This window comes from Condylostylus longicornis, unplaced genomic scaffold (assembly GCF_029603195.1).
Source record: "Condylostylus longicornis isolate FDR11 unplaced genomic scaffold, ASM2960319v2 ptg000030l, whole genome shotgun sequence".
Classification (NCBI taxonomy): domain Eukaryota; kingdom Metazoa; phylum Arthropoda; class Insecta; order Diptera; family Dolichopodidae; genus Condylostylus; species Condylostylus longicornis.
This window is the reverse complement of record NW_026577999.1, coordinates 4,233,912-4,260,733: the sequence shown is the minus strand read 5'-3', so window position 1 is coordinate 4,260,733 and position 26,822 is coordinate 4,233,912. Positions and strand designations below refer to the sequence as shown.

Below are 26,822 nucleotides of genomic sequence, written 5' to 3'. Positions count from 1 at the left end.
TATTGTTCTCATATTACTTTATGCATACGGATAAAAACGGTCATTAATGTCCTTAATTTCTGGTTGATTACAACAAAAAAATTTTTTTTTTCTTTGTTTAAATGCAATTTATTAGTTCAACTTTCATAAAGCACATACTCGTGCGACTTTTAATTATTGGTAAAAAGATCATGTATATATTTTTTAGATAATTAAACGAACATACTTACTTATTAATACCACTAAAGTAATTTTTTTGTAAGTTTGTTCGTTTATTGGCGTTTATGACATTCACACTATTCATTTACACAACCCAGCTATGATTTATAAAAAATATATTAAGAAATGTTAAGAGAAAAATACTTAAATCTATAGCATTTAGTACTATGCCATAAGACAGTATGTGAAAAAATCAAAAAGAAACATCATTTAACTAGGCACCTCACTGTATGTAGAAAAATATGTAGAAAGGTAACGAAGGAATGATTCGGAAATATAGGTTTGCCGATCTAAGTCACTCTTCTACATATAGGCAACGGATTACTGGGAGTTACAATTGTCATTACTGTCACAGGCTTATTTTTTCTATAATCCGTCTGAAGCAGAGAGAACACTAAGCAATAATGATGTCAGATACTAGCAAAGCAAATAAACCTTAAACATCAGCCAACATTATACACAATTTCAGGCGACACATGTGTCCGCTTATTTTTATCCAGCATTCTTCTATTTAGGAAAATGCAGATACAACTGATCTACTACCCTCAGTACGAATCGTATGCCGTGGAAGAATTTTAAGAAAAATGTCTCCATCCACATATCCATCGCTATGTTTTATTTTTTTCACATTTTTGGATTTGGAAACTTTAGAAATATTCATGGAATATTCAGTCGATTCAAATTGTGTTGTTTTAATTTCTTCAAAAAATTTGTAACCCATTCACGAACAAATAAAATTTAAATTTGGCTCGCTTAAAAAATAAAAAATTTTTCGGCTCGAATAGAGTTCAAAGAAAAACTTGGAGTCGAAGTTTAAAAATTCAAAAACTCAGCGATTATCGCCAAAAATATTTTGGCCTGCACTCAACAACAATTACTTAAAATATTTTAAACATTTCCGAAAAATTTTGTTTTTCTATTTATGTAAAATGCAAAACCAAAATATATAATTCTTAACCCTTATTGCGGTTCTAACAATTATAATACATATTTATTTTCTGCATACTTATATATTCTATAATAAATTTCGCGAAATTCATAAAAAACTTAATAAATTAAAATATATAAAAACCAATCAAAATATAAAAGAACCCTTTTTAAGTGCATCAATTAATAATTCGATGACATTTTTCGTTGACCACAGAATATCATTCCTTAAATTCTGTTTTAAAATTAACACTATTATAAAGAAGAATGCCGATCGGCTAATCATCATAAAAGAAAAAAACACTAAAAAGCAAAAGTTTTTTTCGCGCTTTTTGAAATGTGATCCTTATACGTCTCATTCACATAAAATATAATATTAATTTCCAATATATTCTATTCAAATGACTCCACAATAATTCTAGACTACTAATATAATGAAATATCTGAAAAAATTTTTAAGAAATGATTCACTATAAAAAGTCATATACAAATTCTTATCAATCGAAGGCTATCTTTCACAACTGCTTATCTGTATCCAAGTACAAAATTTTATCATCAATTAATTTTAAATGAATCAATTCAACGCATTGTAGACTAGGAAGAAAAATTACATTTTAAATGCCAAATAGCGTTCAAACAAAATAAAATAAGAATTATAAAATATTTTAAAAATTAGAAGAGAAAGTTGTAATATGCTACATTTCAGTTACACAGTAAGTGGCCGGAAATTTGTCGCCAACATTGCATCAGATATCAAATTTTTACCTTCCTATATAGATTCTTTTCAAAACCAAAATATTTTTATTACCTTCAAAAAAAAAATCAATACCGTAATAGAATATTGAGTACAAACTATTAAAATTACCATTTTGTTAACAATATTTTTATCCTTATATGAAAAAAAGGTAAATCAACATTTAAGGATACTAGAAAAGGACAAAATAAGAAAATAGAAATAATTGAATAAAAAAATATATTGTACCTGAATATTCCACTTAGTTCAATTAGCACTTTAAAGAAAAAAAATAATGCAATTTATCTTATTAATATTGAGGTTAAACTATAACCATATCCTTATAAAAGTACACAAAAATAATATAATTCTTATTATGTCGCCAAACTGCAGCAGAGTCGTGCGCCAGACAGGTAAAAAAAACGTAATATTGCGTAACTTGATAGGATTTAATCCCTTCAGGTCAAGAGCAGTTAATTTTTTTTATTATTATTTTTATTCTCATATTTCTCAAGGGTCACTTTTAAGAAAAAAAAACACACACATTTTTCTTTACATACAAATGAGTCCATTCTTATTTATGACTTAAAAAATTATGAGCCTCTCAGGACGTTAGAAACAGAAGTCTGTTTGAAAAAAAAAAAGCTGAAATATTACAAGATTTTTTTATAAAAGAATTTTTTAGGCGCCGGTTGTAAATCAATTTCACAAGCAACCAAATCTTAGTGACCACAGAGTAAATACATATTATAAGTTACTAAAAAAAAGTTTATATTCAAGTTGAAAAGAACATTTATGTACGTATTGTGTCAATTTTTATCCTCAGTATTTTTGAAAAATAATTAGAGAATCTGCCATCTCCCACTACTTTTATAATAAAACTAATAACTATATTTTTTGGCAAGAAGGCATTTACCGCTAGAAAATCTTTCAACTCCGGAAATACAAGGTGCAGAAACTCAAATCTTACTAATTTCATAGGAAAATAACTGGGAAGAGGAGAGAGATCGAAAACCTTTTTCTAACAAATAAACTATTCAACAGAAAGATAAGTATCTGTACAAGGGTAACACACCATTATAGGCAACTAGATTCATAATTTATCTATTTTAATATAGTCAGCTGGATGAAGCCAGTCGAACGTACAAATTTGCCCCCATAGTGAACTGAAATAAGATCAGTTTTCCTCAATTAGAAAAATTTTCCAATGAGTCTACTTAATTATTGAAATTATTTTTTAACTCATTTCTAACAAATGCCCTATCTTTGAAATTAAATTTTTTAGCAGTTTGATAACAAAATGAAATCAGTTATCAACTTAATATTAATTCACAATTTTTTTTAATGAAAAATGAAAAAATATTTTTGTTTCCAAAGTCTTGATAAGCAGTAAGTAACGCCCACAATTTGATAATTTCTTTGTTCTTACGATATGATATGCAATAAGCATAGTGAGTCAGAAATATTTCAATGTAATTAAGTACGCAATCAACTGTTATCAATAATTTTATATACATTTTAAATGTGCTTTATGTTGGAAAAATCTTATCAACATTTTTTTATGATATAGAGCAGATGCAGCATGTGTTGAATTAATTTTTCGGACATTTGCAACATAAAAAAGTAATTTTTTAGATAGATTTTCTTCATCAATTATTTCAATAATAAATATATTATCAAATAAATTGTATATAATATCAAAATTGTAAAATTATTAAATATGTCATTTAAAATATATATAATATTGGCTAATATTTAATACGTAGTATTAAAACTCCTGCCGCCGGTATAGTAAATTTTATTAATAATACATAATATTAAAATAATTGAGAAGCTCCAAGGGTAATCTAGGAATGCATATACACATTCATTCAATTCGAATTATAATTAAAGTATGGATGTACTGGCGCCCGAACATCGCTGTAATAATACTAATATTTTGCACATATAAAATTATGAATTGCACATATGAAATTGTGAATGGTAAGTAATAAATTTTCATTCTGATTCAGTCAATTGGCCAGCCAGATTGTGCGACCTAACACGCCGAGAATATTTTGTTTATATCAATTTTGGTATGGAGTTTATAACCACTCGAAGAACTGGTCTATAGTATGAACTTATTATATTCTTGCTCAGCGTAAAGTTCTGCATTGATTTAGACATGTATGTATGTCCATCCGATCGCATGATTACTAAAAATTGATAATACTTTTTAAAGTATGGTGTTATATATCCCTAAAATATGTGAGTCTGCTGCATAAATATACTATATATATATTATTCTTTAATTCAAACACAAAAACCGAAACATTGATGAGGAGACCTCGATGAATTGATAACCACTATAGACATTTACCAATCTGTTCACACAGAGAATCAATCTCATTGCATTCGTTTAACATTCTAACGTTTAAGTAAAAGCAATATTCAAAAGGTGTTTTATGATAGTGTTGTAGATTTTCGTAGCACACACAATAGAAATTCTAGACCGAACTTTGGAAAAGAAGTAAATTTTTATATGCTGACATGAGCAAATAACACAAAACTTTGAGAATTTAAACTATTTTTCAATAAAATTTATATATATTAGAAATAAGAGTACTCCCAATTACTATCTTGAGGATCACCATGTGACACATTCAATGAATCAGACAAAATATAATTCAATTTTATTTTTTGCTTTCTTCCACGTAAGTAAGATTCTAACCTTTACTTCTCAACATTTGAAATTCTATAAGATTCTCGTTTTACCCAGCACCTTCGTGAAGTGTTCGATCGCACCATAACTCAAAAACTAGTACTAACTTTCGTTAGTTTTTTTTTTGTGCCAAGGATAAATTATTCTATCGTAACTGGACAAATTTGGTGAAAGGGTTCAGGTAAATGCCATGTAAATCCAAAAGCTAATTTTTTATATTCGGAAAAATAATAAAGTTAGGTTTATGAGATGTTGCAGTCATGTGTCCTATTATAGATCAGACATATTCGTGAAGTTTTTGTGAAATGGTTCGGCAGGTTCAAGTAACTGCATGAAAGCTAATTCTAAATATTTCAAAAACAAATTTGTATACTCCGATTGTAAAGGTGCATGGTATAATTCGATCGGTTTACATCGACTTAAACGTTTTTACTTATTTTCTTATTATAATTGTTCAATCAAGTGTTTCGAATGCTGCTTGCAAATATTGTTACAATTACTTCTTTATCATTGTATTGCAATTTCTCTATTACTATATCGTATTAGTTAGTTCTATATTGAAAAAGTTTTGCAACTCAAAGACATAATTTTAAATATTTCAAAATCTAGTAGAGCTAGCAGCTTGCATGCATAAATTTGACCATAATTCTAATATTTTTTTCATAATATTGAAACTTCAAGTTCATTTTCTCGGTTAAGTTATACTTGATGGTTTTCTTCCTATACACAATAAAAACAATGAACAACTATTTTAAAAAAATTCACATATTCCGACGTAGATATTTATAACAATATTTGAAAATAGTAAAATAATTTTTCATTCAACTTTAATAAATGCGTTTAATAATATTGGATTAGTTTTAAATTGATTCATTAATAAAATTTTAATATGTTACGGTTATTGAACTTGATATTAATATATTTTTGTTTTTTTTTTGTATTTTTAAGTGAATGACATTTTTTTCATATTAAATTTTCAATATATACAAATATGTATTATAAATAAATTAAATTAAAAACACATAAATAAAATGATTAAAATAAAAATAAATTTTCTTATACTCACCAAAAAATCAAAGATGAAATCAAGATCAAAAATTCTCTTTTAATTTTTTTGTGTGTGTCTTAAATTTTAATAAAATGATTAAAACTAATATACATATATATATATGTATATGCATGTATAATATGTTGATTAATAATTATAATAAATAATCCAAAAGGTGATGATGAATAATATATTGAATTTATATTTTATTTATTTCTTATACTTTATTACACACATAATTTTAAATAAATATATTCTCAAAACAAAAGGAAAACACATAATTTAAACACAAATAATTTATGTATTTTTTATATACATGTATATTTAATTTACATATATAATATATAATTTTATATTATAGGTTAGATTATTGATTAATTGATTAAATTATTAACTAAGTCAATTACAAAAAGTCATAAATTATTATTAAAGTTTTTTTCCTTAAAAAATATTGAAATTAATTACATTTATTTGAAAATGTTATAAGATTTTATTTTATATTTAAATTAAAAATATTTAATATAGAATAATATTTTAAAAATCACATTAAATCACTTTTATTTATTTATAATGATTACATATGCATGTATGTATGTATAAATTTTTCTCTTATATTTTAATATTCTGTTATGTATGTACGACCATTTTTTTTTTAAATAAATAATTTATTATTTGTTTTAATTGTATTTTTAATTTGAAAAAAAAAATATACTGTAATTTTTATAAACAACTTAAAATGAATGATGAATTAATTTAATTTTTAATTTTAAAATATTGTGTTTAAATATACGTTATATATGTGTGTATAAATATATTTATGTACTTGTTAATGAACACACAATTTTCTTAAATTTAGTTTTATTAATCAAATATTATTCACTTAAGTAAACAATTAATTAAATATTTTTTATATTGTATTTAAGTAACGCGAATTAATTATTTCATTATCGTTTCTTTTATTAATTTCATAGTTGACGGATTTAATTTGTATACAAAATTAAAAAATTACAAAAAAATATAATAAATTCTTTACTAATTTTATTTATTTTCCAATTTTTATATTATTTCAAATTTGAAAAACAATTCTTATATTGATTTATTGATATTCTTATAAAAATAATCTTTTATATTGCAATTGTATACAAAATATCCTGATTTTTTTCATGAATTTTCGATTTATTAGAACTTGAACGTGTTCATGTATATGTATATGTTTGAATATAGACTCAATAATTTAGTAAATTAAATTATTTAATTAACATATTCCAAATATTTAATTATAAAAAACACTATAAATTAAATGCAATTAATAATTTTTACCTAATTATTCTTGTACATTATATATAAGTATGTATACACCATTTTATTAAATATTATAAAATTATTTATTTATTTTTTTTTTATTTTTCATTATTATTATAAAAAATAAGAAATTATTTTATATTGAAATTCAGTCAGTTCACCCGTTAAAATAATAAACGATGTTCAATAATCCGATACCGAACTCCAACTGGTTCAAATAGATTCTGATTAGTATTTACATTTTGTGCAACAAAAAAATAAAATAATACATATAAATAAATATAGAAAAGAAAAACAAAGAAAATAAGAGATAAAACCGGTGTACCTGAATTGTTTTTATTATTTTTTTTTTCTTATACTAAATATGTGTTAGTGTTTTATTATGATTGTATTATAGCAATACATTTATAGGCATGTGAATGCACAAATATTTTTATAATAAATATTTATTTTTCAGGTTCTTTGGTTTGGCTTCTGGTTTGTTTGTTTTGTTTTCTATATAAGATTTTATATTGTAAAAGAAGAACCTGTGGCAATCATGAAAATTTTAAAAAGATATTTTTAATGTTATTGCTTTGAAAAGCGTTTTATTTCTATTACTTTACAATCTTTTGATATCTACTTCTTCTTTTCAGTATACGTTGGTAACGTTATTGCCTTCTTTATGTTTTTACTGGAATTACACATATACATACATAAAAACTCTTTGATGTATAATAAACAAGTATGTAATACAGATTTTTCTTCAACATTATTTTTTTGTTGTTTGAATTTTTATTTTGAAATTTTCTCCATTTGAAATTTTTATTTTTGATTTTATTATTATTATTTCTCATATATTTTGTTCATATGTCCTGTTCTCGTCCAGTCCAGTCAATGCACCTTTTATGTATAGGTTATTTCATTTATTATTATTATTATTTGTTTTTTTTTTATAAATTGTAAGTTTATAGGTAAAATGAATGTTCTTTTCTTCGCCATACTCTTTACACCCATGTATTTTTTGTTAAATGCACAACAAAGGGAAATCATATTAATTTTTTTTTTTGTTTTTGTAAGTGCTTTGTGTAATCGAATACCTATAATATCTTTTATGATAGGGTACAAGTATATCTTTCAAAAACAAAAAAAAAATTCATAAAATTTAAAAATAAAAATTCATATAAAGTGGGAGTTGACTTAAGATTTTTTGATATGACAAAATGTGAATAAAAATAAATATTGAAAATAAATATTGTAAACTCGATTGATGTGCAATAAGAAAAATTAAAATTATATACAGGATTAGAGTAACATTAAATACAAAAACGAAAAATGATGATAAAAAAATAAAATAGAAAGAAGGTATTTAAGTTCCAACCCCTTTAATAAAGTGTTTATGAATATGGTATTTATAATGAATGTGTTTGTATGTACATATGAATAATTGTATAGATATAAATAAGCAATCTTAAAAGATTTTCATTTGTAATTTATAAAATAAAGGAATTTTACTTTAATATTAATACTGAGTGCTTTCGGGAAAAAAAATTTGATTAATACTTAAAAAGAAGCAGGCCACACAGAATCAAGCGTAATTATTTTTAATAAATTCTTTACGAAAGGCATTGACGGCGCAATATGATGTTCTGATCTGGCAAGTATCTTCTAAAATAAGCCCAACATAATAAATGGCTACATATATAAAAATCCGTCAAATACCTGGAGCACTTCGAGAACGAACCCAAAGTTACAATTACCTTTGTTATAATAAATATATTAATTAAAGACCTGAAATCAAAGCTACAATCGAAAAAAGCACCAACACAATTTATAAAATTGTATTCGATACGGTAAATAGAAATTTATCGAAATTTGGTTCAACTATTCTGTAACTACAACAAACAATTCTCATCAGGGCGCACCATAATTCCAAGCTTAGTGGACGTTGACATCAATATTGACATAATAATTGAATGAGAGAGCCGAAATTATTATTCGCCGGAACAAACATAAGCGACGAAGAAGAATGCGAAGACACCAGACATTTTATATGTGCCATTTGACAATCAATTGTGTTCTTTTGTGATTATTCGTTCAAGTTAAATTTATATCAACAAATTAAAATATTCATATTCCAAAGTCACCCTGTGTATATATGTATATTTTATATACTTATACTTATATGTATAGATTTAGAAGAATAATGAACCACAACAAAATCCTTTATAATAACAACAAATAATTCTACTCCGAGCATACTTCAAATTAAAATATGTTTGTATATGTTCATCATGTATGTACCACTTACTTATGTTTTTTTCTGTTAATCAACTCACAAATGTTTGCACCTATACAATTTGCAAATAAACTCGTGAATTATTTAATTTTGTATACAGAATAAAATAAAATATCGTTTTTAAAGCGTTGTTGTTATACATATGAATTTTATTGTATGTATGTACATACAAACACAATATATAAATTTGTATTTACATGTGTACATATAAAACCACATTATATTTGCAAAATAATTGCTTTTGACTGCCCTGCCAAAGAACTCTTTTAATATTTGTAATACCTAATTTAAAAGAACTAAATATGAAGAATATTAAAATAAAAGAAAATCAACATTTGTTTATGCTTTCCATGTTATGTATGTGTGTATATTAATGCTCTACACTCAAAAAAAATATTTTATATTACGATAAAAAGAAATTACTCTAAGTTTTATCATATGTACATACGTATGTAATTGTATTATACTTACAGTAACTGCTTGTAACTAAACTATGCATATCAAATGTACAAAACCTGTTCCGTATACAATCTGTGACTTTTAATGTGTGCACCTAACTACACCAACCTTATAATAAAAAATATTCACTTACACACTATTAAAATACCAATTTTCTTCTTTTGCTGCGCAATATTCTTATATAGAACATTTTTTTTAAACAAAAATCTATCGCTACTACTTCGTTTACTGCAAAATATACACAAAAGAACAACAAATACAACTAAAAAAACACAACTTCTATATTTAAAATTTGGAACAAATCAAGATAAAAATTGCCGCCACTTAACAAAAAAAAAAAGAAATAAAAACACCAAGAGGAGAAAAAATGAACAAAACAAAACAGAAAATTCTGATAAAATATCACGATATAAAAAGTATTTAAGGCGGAGTTTTAATGTCGATAAGACCCACCTACTTTATTATGTTAAATTGTGTTTTGCTGTTATTGTTGTTTTTATAATTTTTTTATATGATCCCAATTTAGATTTCCAGAAATAAACAAGTTTCCCTTATATTATTTTATTTAAACGGTATGAGATATGCTAAGACATTGCTTATGCTGCCAGTTTATAATAGCAATGGTTTTTCTTTTACAATCAGCAATAATTTTTTTTTTATTTTATATTATTGCCTGTTATTGCTATTTTTTTTTCTCTGTTTATGTTTTTTGTAAAGAATATTTGAATTGGAGAAAAAAGAGCAATGGAGTCTCGCTAATAAAAATAAAGTGTACATAAATAAGTACATGCGTGTTTAAATACATACATACACACATATGGATGTATGTTTACGAAGCTAGCTAAATATTTATGTATGTTATTTACATACGCATGTATGTAATGTAGAAAAAGAATTCGTAATGATTATTAGAAAACAGAAGCTTTTTTGTGGTTATTATGGTTATTAGGACCTAGTATAAAACTTTTATATGCTACTCGTAGCTCTTATTGTATTGTTGTCTTCTATGTGTAAAAAGCTTTCATAAATTATTTTAATTAAAAAAAATACAAAACAAAATGTGTTTTTACCGATCGCTCATACTATAAGAAAGGTTATGGTGGAGGCACCAAAATTTCGGATGTCGGCTTTAAGTGGGAACACACCTGTCCATGATAGATCCACATTACCTATTTTTAGTAACTGTGCATTAACTATTTTGAAAGAGATGTCGATCTATCGGTTTGTGAGTACACGCGTGAATTTCATGGTAAGCTAAACCGATTTTGATGAAATTTTATATGTGAGTTTATTTTGACTATGGCACGGATCGACCAACTTTTAGGATATATGAGCACTCGGAACGTGTATGTTTTTCCGGGCCGATTTTACATTTTTTATTGAAGCTTATTATTTAAATTCGGGGTATTGAAACAATGAACCTATAAATTGTTTGAAAAGAGCAGGGCTCGGAAGCCCAACGAAGGGCCAATTTTATATTTTTTATTATATCTAATTATTAGAATTTCTTGAAATTTAATATTTGAGTTCTGATTGGTAGCGGAATGAACTGACAAACTTTTCAGGCAATCTGGATCGGATTAGGTCGTTTCAGAACCATTTTTAGCAAAACGTAAATGTTATTCCGCTATAACATTAACCTTTTATGAATAGCATGTAGATTCTGCTGACATGATGAGGAAATGGCCATATATATTCTGTGTGGCTACCCTCCTCTGGCCTTCAGAAGGCGCAGATGGTTTGGGCGAGACTTTCGCACTAATGGGTAGCTCACGTCCAAATCCCTGAGGGATATGTTCGAGTATTTGCTTGAGACCAGGGTAGTAGGATATAAGGGGGGGGGGGGAGTTCCTTTGGCCATATCTCTTTTCAATAATCAACAATCTACAATCAACTGATTGTTGTGTTATTTGATTAGGTCGACATCAGTTAATTTTGAAAACTCTTACTGTAGTGCTTTCCCGTAGGTTGAAATTACTTATGATTGAATTTTAAAATTTCTTTCCTATTTAATAAGAAAATTTTTATACACACTTATAAAATGAAAATTTTCCTTTTATTTCAAATACTTACAATGTAATTTTCATTTTTTATGACCATTTTCTTTCTAAATCTTTTTTATTGGGTATTTGAGTTTGAGTTTCGAGATATTAAAAATTTTATACTTTTCCATTTTATTATAATAATACAATTTTTCTTTTATTACTTTAATAGAAATATAACGATTATCGCCCTCGTATATTTTAAATCTGATCATGAAGATTTGTGTTTATGTACTCATTAAGAAAGAATTGCGAAATTTTTGCGATAGAATTAAATTTTATGACTGCCAGTTGTTTCATATTGAAATGTATTGTGTACAATACTATCACGGTCTATAAGTACTATGCTAAAACTGTTTACGACTATCACTATATAATTAGAAAAGAATATTGAATTTGTAAAATTTTAACTTCTTTAATTAAAACATTATTAAGTATGTGGTAAAAGTGGATATCATAAAAGTTTATATCCACTTTAAAGTTCGGTAATAAGATTTTTTTAATGTTCTTTTTTAACATATAGGTATGTGTACTTCAAAATGAAATAAAAATTTCTTATGCCCGAATACACTTTGATTTTTATGATTCTTTTAAAATTATATAGGAAATTTTTCTATAAATATTAAAAATGCAATCATTAAATAAATAAATTTGTAAGAAATAAGAAAATTTAGTAAGCAGAATTTATTTTAACATTTTCAAGCAACCCTAGAGAATCTATAAAGAGTTCGTGACAAATTTTACCACCATCTTAGAATTTTAATTTATATTTGTATCCTAATAATAATACACATGTAATAGAAAAAGCGAATAGAAAAATCATTACATAAAAATAGTTATGTAACTAATAAACAAGTTGCCAGACTGTTGGCTCGCTCATTTTTGCATTATCAAGTTTATTTATAAGCAAAATGACCCGATATGAAGTGAAAATATGATTGTTTTCCTTGATATATCTATATCGCTGGCAGAATTCGAAAAAAGAACCTAAAATTTGAGGAATACAGTGTCACTTTTTAAGATCAGCTATGGTCCCTATATGACGGAAATTATTTTTAAATGCTTATAAAACTGCCAAAGAAAGACAATATTCAATTGTATGCACGAATTGGAGGGTTTATCTCCTCCCAACACAATACATAAAAAAAAGCACAATACACCAACTGTCATGAGCAGAATTGAACCAAAAATAAACAAAGTACTGGGAGAATAACGTGCCGTGTTCTAAAATTCAGAATTATCATTGAACAATGTAATGAGTGAAGCAGTCCTTTCTACGGCACCTTAGTCGATCTCGAGCAAGATTAAACATGAAACCATCTGAAAATGAGGACGTGCTCGGAAAAATTGTAAACAATGTAAGTGTAATGAGGGTTCACGTAATACGGCCATGTAAGAGAATACGGGTTCTAGTGATTTACATGTTGACGAACTAAGTATACCTATTGAAATAACTTCGGGTGTCCTCTGTCATCGTTCCTCTTCATAGTGGTGCTCGATGAGATAATGAAAGCAGTTTAAACGATGACAACGGGTACCGAACGGGAGTGCCTAAGAATAATATTCTGGCCTAGGGCAATAACAAATAATGAACTATGACCAACTACGGTACAGAAGTCTATACATCTGGCTACAAAAGAAAGAAGATGGAAATGGTTAGCACACTTTACGGAGGTCGATTGATATGGCAGACGAGCAGGTATTTGATTGGAACCCACTAGGAAAAAGGAGGTGAGTAGATCCTTGGCACTTGGCGACGAACCACAATCAAAGAAACGGAATCAAATGGAAAAAGCTGGTCAGAAATAAAGTGCTTAATCGACAACAAAGTGCGATTCAGAGGATTTGTTAAAGTCCTACATTCTATCGGCAACGAACAAAGGGGAAAATGCTGTTCAATTTATTAAATAATTTAAATAGCGTATTACGTCTTTGATTTAATATTTGTGTCATCTCATCAGTAGATTGCAGTAGTTAACAAACAAATATGAACTTCCTGCTAACACAATCCTGAGCATAAACTTTCGTTTTTGCAGTGGCTTGTTGTGGCTTCGCTTTTGTAGTATTTTTACACTCCTTTACACAAAAATACTTATTTACATTTAAAATACGCACTATAATTATTAATTTGAAAACTTGAATTTTCTATTAGCTCTCCATTTTGTTTTTTTTTTTTTTTAACCTTTTACTTTTATTTCTAAACTTAATATTTATTTAAGGTTCCATAATAATTATTACCCTAGTTTAACATTTGAATTTTTTAAAATTTAATGAAATTATGCTAAAACTCCGATTTAAAATCAACCAATTTTTAAATGTTAAACAAGTGCATTTAAATAATATAAAAGAATATCATCTAAAAATTTATTATAGATTAAATTCTCCTTATTTACCTGTATAAATTAATTAACTAACTTCATTACAATTTTATAATAACAATGTTATACTACAGTGATTCTCTTTAACTATTGTTATTCTAATATTATATACAAGAATATAAGAGAAACTAAAATAGTTTTTATTAAATCCAAAAATTTCAGTTTCAAATTCATTCTTTTGGAACATTATATTGTGTTTTTATCATTACTTCTGTTTACTAAATTTCCATTTAACTCATATCGTAAACAATTCTTCTTTTAATTTTTATCTTTAATTAAAAATTCAAAACATCATGCTCGTCTTTTTGTCTTGATTAAAATAAAATTCTCTTTATTTTTGACATTAATTACACTATTATTAATGAAATTTTTGATATTTGTAAAAAAAAAATATTGTATACAAAGTGTGTCATTTAATGAAATAGATGTGGTGCTATCTTTTGTTGAAATAACTGGGTACTTTTAAAACTAATAAAAATATTTGAACTTGAGGGTCATTTATCGGTAAATTATTCAGATATTGTTGAAGATTTCTACCCGCATTTGATTCGATGATAATTATTGTACTCGGTAGGGGATGTTGGTATACTACACCTACTTGAATTAAAAAATCTAATCATATTGAAATAAGCGCTTCTACTAACTAGAGTGAATGGAACTATGCAAATACTTGTTATATTAGAAATATGAGAAAGTTATTGAAAATTAGAATTAATAGGATTAATAATTCAATTTGAGCCTACTTAAAGCCATTATCATGAAATTATTATTAACAACAGTATTTGATTCGGATTGCAGAGTGAAACTAATTAATTCCTTAAGAGAAAATTTCCAGTATAAGCAGAAAACTGCGTTTATGAAAAAATTTTATTTTACATGTAAATCTTAATGAGAAAACTTACAGTTTTCCAAATTTAAAAAAAAGTAAGCCCACTTTACTATGCTGTTTCACTCTGTATTGTACCTCCTATTTTTGTTCCTGGAAATTTAAAATTTTTTTTATAGAATAATGGAACATGAGTAAAAAATTATCTATGAACCAAAACGTTTAATAAATTAAAGATAAAATTGTTAAATTTTATTAGAAATTTCTTGAAAATTTTTAATTAAAAAACATTTTGCCATTAATATTCTCAATTTAATTAATTTAAAATAATTATTTTGAATATAATATGTCGGGTTTAAATTTAACCGAATATATTATAGTGTCTATTGCAATGTTATAAATCAGGGGTATTAAAAACTTATTTCTCTATTAAAGAAATTATGCCGTCGCCATTATTCTCCAAAAAAAAAGGTCATAACAGTCATCGCAACAGTCCACATTCAAGCAGCGCAGCAACGGTGTGTTTAAAAAGAGTGCTTGAAGTAAAAATTCTAACTACGTACATTATATTGTGCTTGGCTTATATCTGCTATAGTCAGGATGTTGTATTCAAGGGACATCAACAAACAACATAGGCGACACTAAGTTTATTGTTAATTGCTATTCAACGTTCTTATTTATTTTTGTGAATTAAAAAAATGGCGAAAATTATATTTTAGTCATAAATTTTTAGTCCTTTTTAATGTCATTGAAGAAATTTCATTTACAAATAATTTATACAAAATAAATCACAATAAATCTTTTAAGTTCCAACAAAAAAAAAAAATTTTCACGTAAAACATGCAATTAAACATTTTTAATATATCACTTCGAATAATCTAAATTACGATATGTGTATGTAAAATGTGTGATTTGTTTGAATTTTTATTTCCAAATTTATAACATTCTTTTTTAGATTTAAAACAAATTTGTTGCTTTTCTTGTATTAAATACCGTACATATAACAACATGGCCATTTAAAATTACTTTATAGCTTAAAATTTCCTAGATATATTTTTTAACATTATAATTACTCTAATATATTTACATTACTTTATAATATAAATGTATGAGTGACTGTAGTTATCAAAAATGAAAAAAACAAGGCAAAAACCCCTTGAGTGACAAATTTGAATCGGTATGAATGACCACATATTTCAATTGTCTTAAATAAATAATTCAGTAACAAGTTGATTGCATTCGCAACTCTATCATAGCCACATACAGAAGCAGGAGAACTTAGTTAAAATATAAGTATTTAGTGCCATACCTAAATGGATGCCGATGTGCGGTGTGTGGTTATTATTAGAACGCAATATTAGAATTGCCGTACAACAACCATATTGGACTAAAACAATTATTCCCCAATTCAAATAAAGTAGAATTTGTACAATGTGGCATTCAAGAATTTTTTAAATGTTTCGTAAGTTATTATGATAAATTAGTTCAAATTGAGCAGCTTTTAGATATTAAATGTTCTATTTAAGCCATCATTTAATATATAGTTGTGACTGTGCACTTAAAATAGAAGTGTTTTCAAGAAAATTCCTTCCAATATTAAATGATGGAAAATCAATTTAAGTTTAAGATTAAGTTTCTTAAACTTTTAAGCAATATCTTAAATTAAAAATAAAGGCATTTATTAAAAGTGGCTAACAATATCTTTGTGCGCAATATCATAAACTACTCGACATTAAACTCTGGTTTATTTAAGCTCACTTATTTAATAAACGTGCAGAATATTTTATCTAATATACATTTGTATGTATATGTTTACGACTTACGAGTATATTTTCAAGAAAGATTATTTTTTGCTATTTTTTTTTTATTTCAATTTTAGATTTACTTATGTAAATGAGTATTAGTTTAATCTTAATGGTTTCAAGGTATGAAAAAACAGAATTAGCTATTTTGAGTTTTTAAGAAAAACTCTTCAATATTTTGTAATTGTATAATTGACAGTTTAATACTATTAACTAGTTAGATTGGTCTTCAAATTTAGATTTTTAAGCAAAGGCAGATAAAGATACACAATTGGGTAGATCTAAGTCAATTTTTTTGTAAATTCTGCTACGATAATGTATGACAAGGACTGTTATTCTGCTACGAAATAGTATGACAAGGACTGTGAAACAACTTTCTTTGTACTATCAAAATGTCCGTGGACTAAGTACTAAAACTAACACCGTTCTGTTTAACTCTTCTCTTCTTGACTGTGATATTTATGTTCTAAGAAAACTTGGTTGTCCCCCTCCATCAATAATCTTGAATTATTCGACTCTTCTTTTTCTGTTTTTAGAAAGGGCAGACATGCACTTCTCTTGCAGGGACACACACCAAAGGGAGGTGAGGTATTAATCGCCGTTAAAAACTCGTTATCAGCTAGTATTATTGACATTCAAGACTCCGATGACCTTGAAATCATCGCAGTTAAAATTGAGCTGAAATCCAAAATGCTTTTCGTAGTCAATTGCTATATACCGCCCAACTCAAGTAATGAGTTATATGCGAAATTTTCTTCGGCAATTGATTATTTATGCAATTCTTTTAACCCTGAGTATGAGGTTTTTGTTTTCGGAGATTTTAATCTCCCCAAAATTAGGTGGAAGAATCATGATGAGGAACCATTTTTGATATCAATTGACTGTTCTAGTGAGTTGAAGTTGTCCTTTATAGATACCTTTCATCTAAATAATTTGCAACAAATATCATCAATAACAAACCATCAATCGATTCAACTGGATCTAGTCTTTACTTCCAATTGGTACAATTGTTTACCTAAAACTGTCCCGGATCCATTGGTTAACGTTGATATCTATCATCCTCCGATATCTTTCTCTTATTGCATTCACGACCAACCATCAATTGACGAGCCCCTTTTCTATCGTTTTGATTTTAAAAGGGCGAATTTCGCATTGCTAAATGATTTCTTTTCTACTTACGACTTCTCTTCAGTATTTAACTTAACTGATATTGAGTCTATGACGGGTAAGTTTTACAAAATTATTTTTGCTGCATTTGAATTGTTTATTCCAGTGTTGAAAACTAAAGATACTGGCTCTGGCCCTCCATGGGTTTCACAAAAGTTGAGGGTACTTCGCAACAAAAAGAATAAGCTGTGGCGCAAATATCTCTCCACTAAAGGCGACAGGGACTATGATAATTTCCGATTGTCGTATGATCAATTTAAATTAGCAGCAAAAGAACGTTACGACTACTATATCTATAAAACTTCGGATAACTTAATACGTAATCCCAAAGTCTTTTGGAATTTCATAAACCATAAGAGGAAAAGTGATAGTTATCCAACCTTCTTGAAATTTGACGAGAATACAAGTAATAATTCCCAAATTATTTCTGAATTTTTTCGTAACTTTTTCGCCGAATCTTACTCTTTTTCATCTTTTCAATTAAATGTCGACAACTTTCGGCACATTGATAACTATCCTAAAACTACCTTCACAAATTTTGCCACGAACTCTTTTGCGATTGAAAAATATCTTTCTAATTTAGGTTCTAGTCCTTCCCCTGGACCAGATGGAGTTCCTGAGATTATTTTAAGCAGATGCTTAAGTTAATTTTTTATAAGTCTTATTCTTCGGGTATTTTCCCCGTGTGGAAGGAAGCTTTCATTAGGCCAATCCATAAGAAAAACAATAAATGATGACATGTCAAACTATCGTGCTATAGCCAAACTGTCGGCAATTCCTAAGGTTTTTGAGTCGATGGTATATGACAATATTTATTTCCATTGTATGCCATTCATTAGTGCGCGTCAGCATGGCTTCTTGAAAAAGAAATCCACGGTGCTCAAAAAAATGTTTTTTTTTTTTCAATGGTTGATAATTTTTCTGAAATATAATTTTTTTTTATTAATTGGTGTGAAAATAAAACTTCCTTTTATTCGGAATAAAATACTTTTATTTTTCGCTAATATATTTCGTGCGCTACATACGCACTTTATCAAAGCCGATTTTCTTCAGAAGAAAATCGGTTTATTCAATTAATAAAAAAAATCCACGGTGACTAATCTAGTGGAAGCCACGACAGTTTTCTCAAATAATATGGAAAATGGGTATCAGACGGACGTGATTTACACAGACTTTAACAAAGCTTTTGACATACTACCACATGAAATTATTATTTTAAAATTGAAACTCTTAGGATTCCCTGACAACTTTTAGCATGGATAAAGTCATATCTCTCTGGCAGGACTTACAGAGTCCTCTTTCGTTCAGCAATTTCCTCGCCTCTTTCGTCTAATTCTGGTGTACCCCAGGGTAGTCACTTAGGTCCATTGATGTTCATAATTTCAATTAATGATGTTGTTTCGATGCTAACGCACAGTGAGGTATTAATACGAGTATATGCTGATGACATGAAAATTTAAAAAAAAAATAAGCTCTACAAATGATGCGTTGTGTCTTCAGAATGATCTTAACCGCTTCTACGCCTGGTGCTCAAGTAACAACCTAAAAATCAATGTAAATAAATGTGCACAAATGTGCTACTCTAGGCAAAAACGGCCATTTTTTACAAACTATACTTTGAATGGCCAAGCTCTTAGTCGAGTTGATTCAATAATGGACCTGGGTGTTTGCTTCGATAGCAAGTTATCATTTATAAACCACTACAATCATATCATATGCAGATCAAGCTCGATGTTAGGTTTCATTAAACGCTGGTCAAAGGAGTTTAATGATCCTTATGTCTTAAAATCACTCTACACATGCCTGGTCCGTTCTCATCTTGAATATGCTTCATAAGTATGGTCACCCTATTATGATATACATGTTAATAGGATAGAGTCTATTCAAAAAAATGTTTTTGAGGTTCGCACCATTCTTCCACCTTACGAGCACAGACTCAAATTAATTGACCTACCCACACTGGGTAAAAGACGTGATGTCGCGGATTTGTTATTCATATTTTAGCTTATGAAAACTGACTTAATATCCCCCGACATTTTAAATAAAATTGTGTTTAATTTCAACCTTAGGTTTCGTTCCCCGGATGTTTTCATGGTTCCTTTTCATAGGACTAATTATAGGAAACATGAACCTGTCAGCAAAATGCTGCGTTTATGCAGCAAACACATACACAGACTTGACTGTTCACTGAAGAAAGACACGATGAAAAAGCTTCTATTTACTTATAGTTAAGTATAACCCTTTGGTTTGTTTTAACAAATTCTTGTTTAGCTTTTTATTGTCTATATTCATATTTAATGGAATATTATTACTAATAAGTTTTATTTTTAAATTTGTATAATTTTTAAATTTAATTTTTAAGTCAAAAATTTGTTCTGTCTAAAAAATATGCATCTGTATATTCATTCTTTAATTTTAAGTTATGTGATATGTTTGAGCTTAACATAAATAAATAAATAAATAAATAATAAGGAGACGATCGCACACATTTTATTTGGCTGATATTAGGTTTTAATCAATATCAAGCAATTTTCTACACCTACTTTTTAATTTTTTATTTTGAATTTAATCAGCTTTTTCTTAAATTTTCACTATGTGAATAATTTTGAGATTTTAATTCTGATTTAAATAAAAAGTTGTCCTTAAATAAATAAAATAAGCTTCAATTTTCGTCTTCTTGCAAAAACAAAAGATTTCCTATAAAAATATTTCAATAAAAAACGACTGCATATACTTTTCCCAATGTGTATGAAAAGAATAAACAAAAAATTCTACTAAAAATTTCTAAGAATTTCAATAAAAATTCCAAGAATAAGGGAATCCTCGACACTTAACAGGTATACAATATTTGTGCATATAGAAACGTTCAAATAAGTATGTGTATAGGAATTTAGTCGAAGGGAAATTTTAAAGAATCCGTTCTGTACGCAAATTTCTTATAGGTAAAGGTTTCTCCAAATAAGAAAAAAAAATCCTTTTATTTCCCGATATTAAAAATTATTTCTGATTTTATTTTTTTTTTTTGCTTTTCTTTGTTCTTTTAATATAGACAACAAATTTATATTATTCACCGACAAAGGAACACCAACAAAACAAAGAGCCCGAATATAAGTAAAAAAACAAATCAAGAACAGAAAACAAGCAAAATTAATCTCAAACCTTATCTCAATCAAATATAAAACCAATTTTTTTTCTTCTCATTTTTTATTGTATCATTTTATTCCTTATATCCAAAAATCCAAAGTTAAAATCCGCTAAATATATTGAAAACGAATTCATAAAAATAAAAACCCATTCTCAAAAAAAAAAGAACAAAAATTCACGATTCACCTTTACATGTCCATTTTTTGACGTCATCAGCCTCACATCAAAAAGGAAAGAAACCAAAAAAAAAATCTCTTAAATAAAAATATTCAAAACAAACTTCATCAGTTCTTTAATGATAGTAACAACGGCATAACAATGATAACAGCTGTAAAAACGGCGTCTAGGACTAAAAATACATTAACTTTAAAGTTGATGGCATATAACAGAAAAAAAAATGTGGTCACATAATTTTTCAAACTTTCTTTCTAATGTCCATTACCGTCGCCAAATGAATTTTTAAAGATTTCAAAACAAATTATAAGATGAAAAACGAAATTAATTTTAAAATTTTCTATAAACCTTCTACCTCCCTCTCTAAATGATTGACTCAAACAATTAACAATAAGAAAAAATTTCAATTTAATATCAAAAATTCAGCGTATACACGCATACATTAAAATATTTACCTTAATTTTTTAGGAATAAATTCCAAAAAAAAAAAAAATGTGATTGAGACGATCCCAAAACTAATAAGAAGAAAAAATAAAGAATTTTAGAAATAAATTTTTGGTTTTTTTTTTTTGTTTTTCAAAAAGATGAAGGAGAGTTGCGCGGCTTTATAATATCGATGACGCCTCGTGCCATGTACTCCACTAATGCATTTGAGGACAAAAAGTGTCCATAATTAAGATAAGAAATTTTGTTTTGTTTTCTTTTTGTTTTTTTTTTTTTATAATGTTTGTTATTTACTTTGATTCGGGTGTAATCTAAAATCTAGAAAACAATGATTAGCTGTTAATATTTTATTTATGTACATGTATTCTATAATCATATGTGTATATGTGTGTATTTGATTTTTTAACTATATAGTCAATTGTTAATAATTTCTTAAAAAAGAAAGTACAACAGTTTTATGAAAAATTAGTAGTAATCTATGATGTTATCATAAGATTTGCATGAGATAAGAATAAAGAAATCGGGAACGCAGTCACCGCATAATCAGATTATTTACATATTTCCTTAACTATATTTTTAGATTATGATGAATCTGCCCTTTAATATTTTATACAATTTTAACTAATTTAAAAATTCAAAAAATTTTGTTCAGATACAGGAGTGAGTTGAACTGCAGACCGACGAAATACCAATAGATAGACTTGTATTATATTTCTTTTAACTGTTTTTATCCTTTGCTCATTTTAAAATAAGATTTCCTTAAATCTTGAAAATATCTTAATAATAATAATTTTGTTTTTATTAAATAATTTTTGAATAATGAAATCTACAATCCATTCTCTCTCTCCATTGTCTACTCACTACTGAATGTTAGCGGTCATACTAGTTGGATGTTGCTCTGTTTAAGATGTCCCTATTAGATTCACGATCCATTACTGAATGCACTAAATCAAAAATATTTGATATTTCTGTCCAGTTTTTTATGTTACGTAGCCATGATATTTACTTACGGTCAATACCACTTTTGCGTTGAATTTTACCCTGTACGATTAGCTGTAGAAGTTCGTCCTTTCCACCTCGCATTACATGTCCAAAATATGAAATTTTCCTACGTTTTATAACAGTTTACTATTGTTATTTATTTTTCAAAGAACTTGGTTACTTGTGACATGTTCAACACATGAATCCTTTACTAATTTGCCAAAAAAATTGGTTCCTTTAAAAAAGGAGGCGAGAATTTGCCTCCTTTTCTTAGATAATCTTCTTAGTATATATACAAATATATCAAATTGAATGAAAATCAATATACAAAATGCATTATATGAAAGATAATAAATAATAATGAAAATGCAAGAAACGCAGAAATTGTGAGCATTTAGGCCAAACAACCGCACCTATTGCCTGTAAGTAAATTAAATTGTAATTAATTAAAATTGTAACAAGATAATCTTCTATAGTACTATAATACATACACATATTTTTTCTAAATAAATAATATAAAAAGAAAGTCTTTATATATCAGTTAAGTAGTTGTATAAAAAAAAATTCAATTAAACTAAATTGGTTTTTAATACAATAATTAAGAGCATTAATCATAAAGAGAAATGCGGAAAAAATATTTTGTAGTCATGAGCATTTATTCTATCAAGTTACCACTAAAAAATCATTAATTATAATTGTTGTTCTTAGTTTCTCACCTCAGTTTATACTCAGTTTACTTTGTTATACAATGTATACAAATTCCTACGGGAAATTATTGCAGAGTAAATAGTTTTATATAAATTAATTTTTTTTTTCTCTTAACACCTCTGCTTAGTTTAAATTTTAAAAAATTTTTTTAAATTTGTTTAAACAGTTCATAATTTTGCTAAAAATAAAACTAATTTTGAAATTAAAATGTATTAAAGCACTTTATCGAAATGTTAATGTCATAATAATATCGACTTTTTCTTGGAGAGATTCGGTATGGGAACAACACGGGGGAGTATCTTAATAGCAAGGGTGTTTTCCTTATTGCAATAGAAAATTGTAACATTTTTAAATTCTAAACGGGATTTCTTAAGAGGGTATAAATGAATTCCTGAGTATCTTCTGTGGAATTAAAAATTTCAAATCTTATTTAACAAGTGATGTTCCTTTGTCATTAAGCCAATATTTTAAATACTAGAAGAATTGAATATTTCATATTATTTGTGTTCAGCCAACATATGGAAACAATTTCCAATTTCCCACATTTTCTTATACATATAAAGCATCAGTCTATTACCGCCCATATAACAATTGATTAAAATTTTATCTGTAAAACGTTTATGGTTTTATTGTTTATAGTTTTAATATTCCATTTCTTGCTTTTCACAATCGATTTTCTCTATTTATAAAATTATCATTTTATTCAAAGTCTTTTCGAATCTCAATTATTCTAATTTTTTTTCTTTATTGAATTTATTGATAATCGAGTAATTTTTTTTTTGGATCACATCACATTCCAAAAATACGAAAAAATCCCCATCTTAACTATTTCTCTAACTAACGTCGACTCCTTCTTTTTGAATTTTTGAGAATTTTTTCTTAGCTTTGGATTTTTTTCTCTCTTTTTTTTGTTTTTTTTTTTTTGAACATATTTTAACAATTTACATAAAATTACTAATTAACAACATAAAAAAACATGAAATATAAAATACAAAAAAAAAATGAAAGAAAAAAAATCTTCAAATTTAAAAGAAAATAAGAAAGAAAGGGAAAGAAAGAATTGTAATAACAATGCTAATCAGTAAAAAGGGAACATTTAGTTAAAGGAATGAACAAATGAACGAACACGAAAAATAAAAGTTCAAAAAAAAAAAAACCAAACGCACAAAAATTCTATAGAATGAAGGCGCCACTTAAGATTCCACCGACAATCAAAAAAAAAAAAAAATAAGATAGCAAGCAAATTTAACATTTCATTAGTGTATTTGTGTGTAAGTTCCAATGCTGATATGCAAAAGAAATAATGTAAATATATTCATACACATATAAAAAGCAAAATCAAAGGAAAAGAAAGAAAAACGAATATCAAAGTACAAAAGGGTATAAAAATCAAAAATAAAATAAAAACGCAAAATCAAATTCACCTTTAGTTCGCACTAAATGCTTTAAAAAAATATTTGCATTATAAATATTCCATTAGGATTTTAGGCACAACATAAAAATTGTTATATAATATTTCAAAATTGAATTCGGAATAGATCGTTTATCGAAATGTAGACCTAACGACAACTTAAAATAGCCGTTATAATTTTTTTATACCAAAAACTACTGTTGGGAATTCAAACACAACATGTAAAAAATATTTCAGCATCACTTTTTAAAGCATTTCTTTTTAACATCAAGGGTTCAGGCGGACACATTTTTAGTTCTGGAACTGTTTGATTGCTTATTTGTATTCCATTCGGTTTAAATTCAAGTACATACCCATGCAACTGTATGATCGGATGCAATTAAGCAATCAAACAGTTTGTAATTTTTCTACAAATTAAAAATTTTTTAATTAAGGCAATTGATTTGAATTGACGCAAGAGATTATTTGGTAAGTAGATCTAGATATGCGCGCAACGATTTAAAAAATCAAACAGTAATTGGAAAACTAAAAATTGCATGTCTGCCAAATTGCATGTCTTACAAATTACATATTGAAAATTTTGTTTGAAAACTACAGATTGCTTCAAACACTTCGGTTGATGAACGTTTTTTTAATGAATGTTTAACGCCATTTATATTCTTCTTGCAGCAGACAATTTGTACACACGTTTTACTTATCAAACTTTCATCAGATTTCGATCGAATCAAACAAAACAATGTTTGATAGTGCAAAATAATGTTTGATAGTGATTATAATAATAAAAAATACAAATGTATTTAAATTTGAAAATGGATTACCAACTGTTTGCCTAAAATTCAATGTGATGGAGTTGATACAGCCGAACATATTCTCTGCTATTTTGAAGCAACAAGCCAGAATATGTTCTAATGAATCCACAGAAGCTCTCTGAAACATATGGAAACTGAAGTTATAAGAAAATTTTATAAACAGTGAGATGTTACCACAATTTATGTACAATTTTTCAATAAATCGACCATCTAACCAATGTTAATCAAATTCATCTTGCTAACATTGCATCGCTTCCATGCTTTCTTCCAAGTACTTAAAATTATTACCTTAAATACCTGCTTATACTATTTTAAGCATACAAGTACCCTATTAATACAAATGATTCTCAAGTCATCATATACTTAATTTTAATTTCAATTAAAGATAAAATGTACTTTACTACAAAATATAATTAAAATAGTTGGTATTATAAATTTTATTTTACTACTATAAATGTCAGGATTTTAAATGCAAATATCTAAATTCCTATTTATCCAACTGCTATAGTGATTAATCACAATTTATCAATTTTATTGTATTTTTTTTTTTATATACTCTTCTTGTATATATAGGAACTTTGTATATACATACATGTATACTCGTATATTTTTTCATATATTATCAGAAAAGTACTTGAAAATCTTCCTTATATTAATTTTATCCCAACTTTTATTTTATTGTGTTTCTTTTTCTTTTCATTTTATTGTTGTATTTTTTATCCTCCTTTCTCAATTTCAAATACTTAAGATGACGATATGAAAAAGTTCTCGTAAATCTCACGTTGATAGTTTGTTTGTTTTTTTTTTTTTATTTTGTTTTCATTTTACTGTGCACATCTTTCCTTCTTTTGCATTTATGCATTCTTTTTACTACCATTACTTTACTATTGAAGAATAAAATTTTCTCGTGAATCACAGTACATTTTTTAAAATATAAAAAATTCAAATAAAAAAAGCAAATATTGAAAAAAAAATCATGCACTCTTCTTGTCATTACTAAAGTTCTTTTGTAAGTTGTAAGTAATCTAACAAAATATTTTCGTATCATCTTCAAGTGCAGTCGAGAATCGCCATCACATAAATCTTTGGCACGATCAAACTCTTGTCTTCTTATTGCGTTTCTTTAGGTACATAATATAGCACTCGTATATTATTCAACTCTTGTTTTTTTTTGTGGCAAGATTCCTAAAATGTAAAGAAGAGAAAAAAAATTAAATTAAAATATGTTTAATGCATCTTTTCTTCCACCTTTTCTACTACAAATGAAAAATAAAATAAAAAAAAAAAACC

General features: G+C 26.7%; 2 protein-coding genes across 2 annotated transcripts in view; one reads left to right on the top strand and one right to left on the bottom strand.

Moving 5' to 3' along the window:
• Positions 1–5,744, bottom strand: part of LOC129607885 (GATA-binding factor A) — a 53,145-nt gene extending 47,401 nt beyond the window's left edge. The window contains exon 1 of the mRNA XM_055519122.1: positions 5,626–5,744. The gene's annotated coding sequence lies outside the window, so the exon portion shown is untranslated. The remainder of the gene's footprint in view (positions 1–5,625) is intronic.
• Positions 1–22,226, top strand: part of LOC129608107 (uncharacterized) — a 54,295-nt gene extending 32,069 nt beyond the window's left edge. The window contains exons 2-4 of the mRNA XM_055519430.1: positions 17,231–17,919; positions 17,968–18,504; positions 22,204–22,226. Coding sequence (XP_055375405.1) covers positions 17,231–17,919; positions 17,968–18,504; positions 22,204–22,226 — 1,249 coding nt within the window. The remainder of the gene's footprint in view (positions 1–17,230; positions 17,920–17,967; positions 18,505–22,203) is intronic.
• The last annotated feature ends 4,596 nt before the right edge of the window (positions 22,227–26,822 follow it).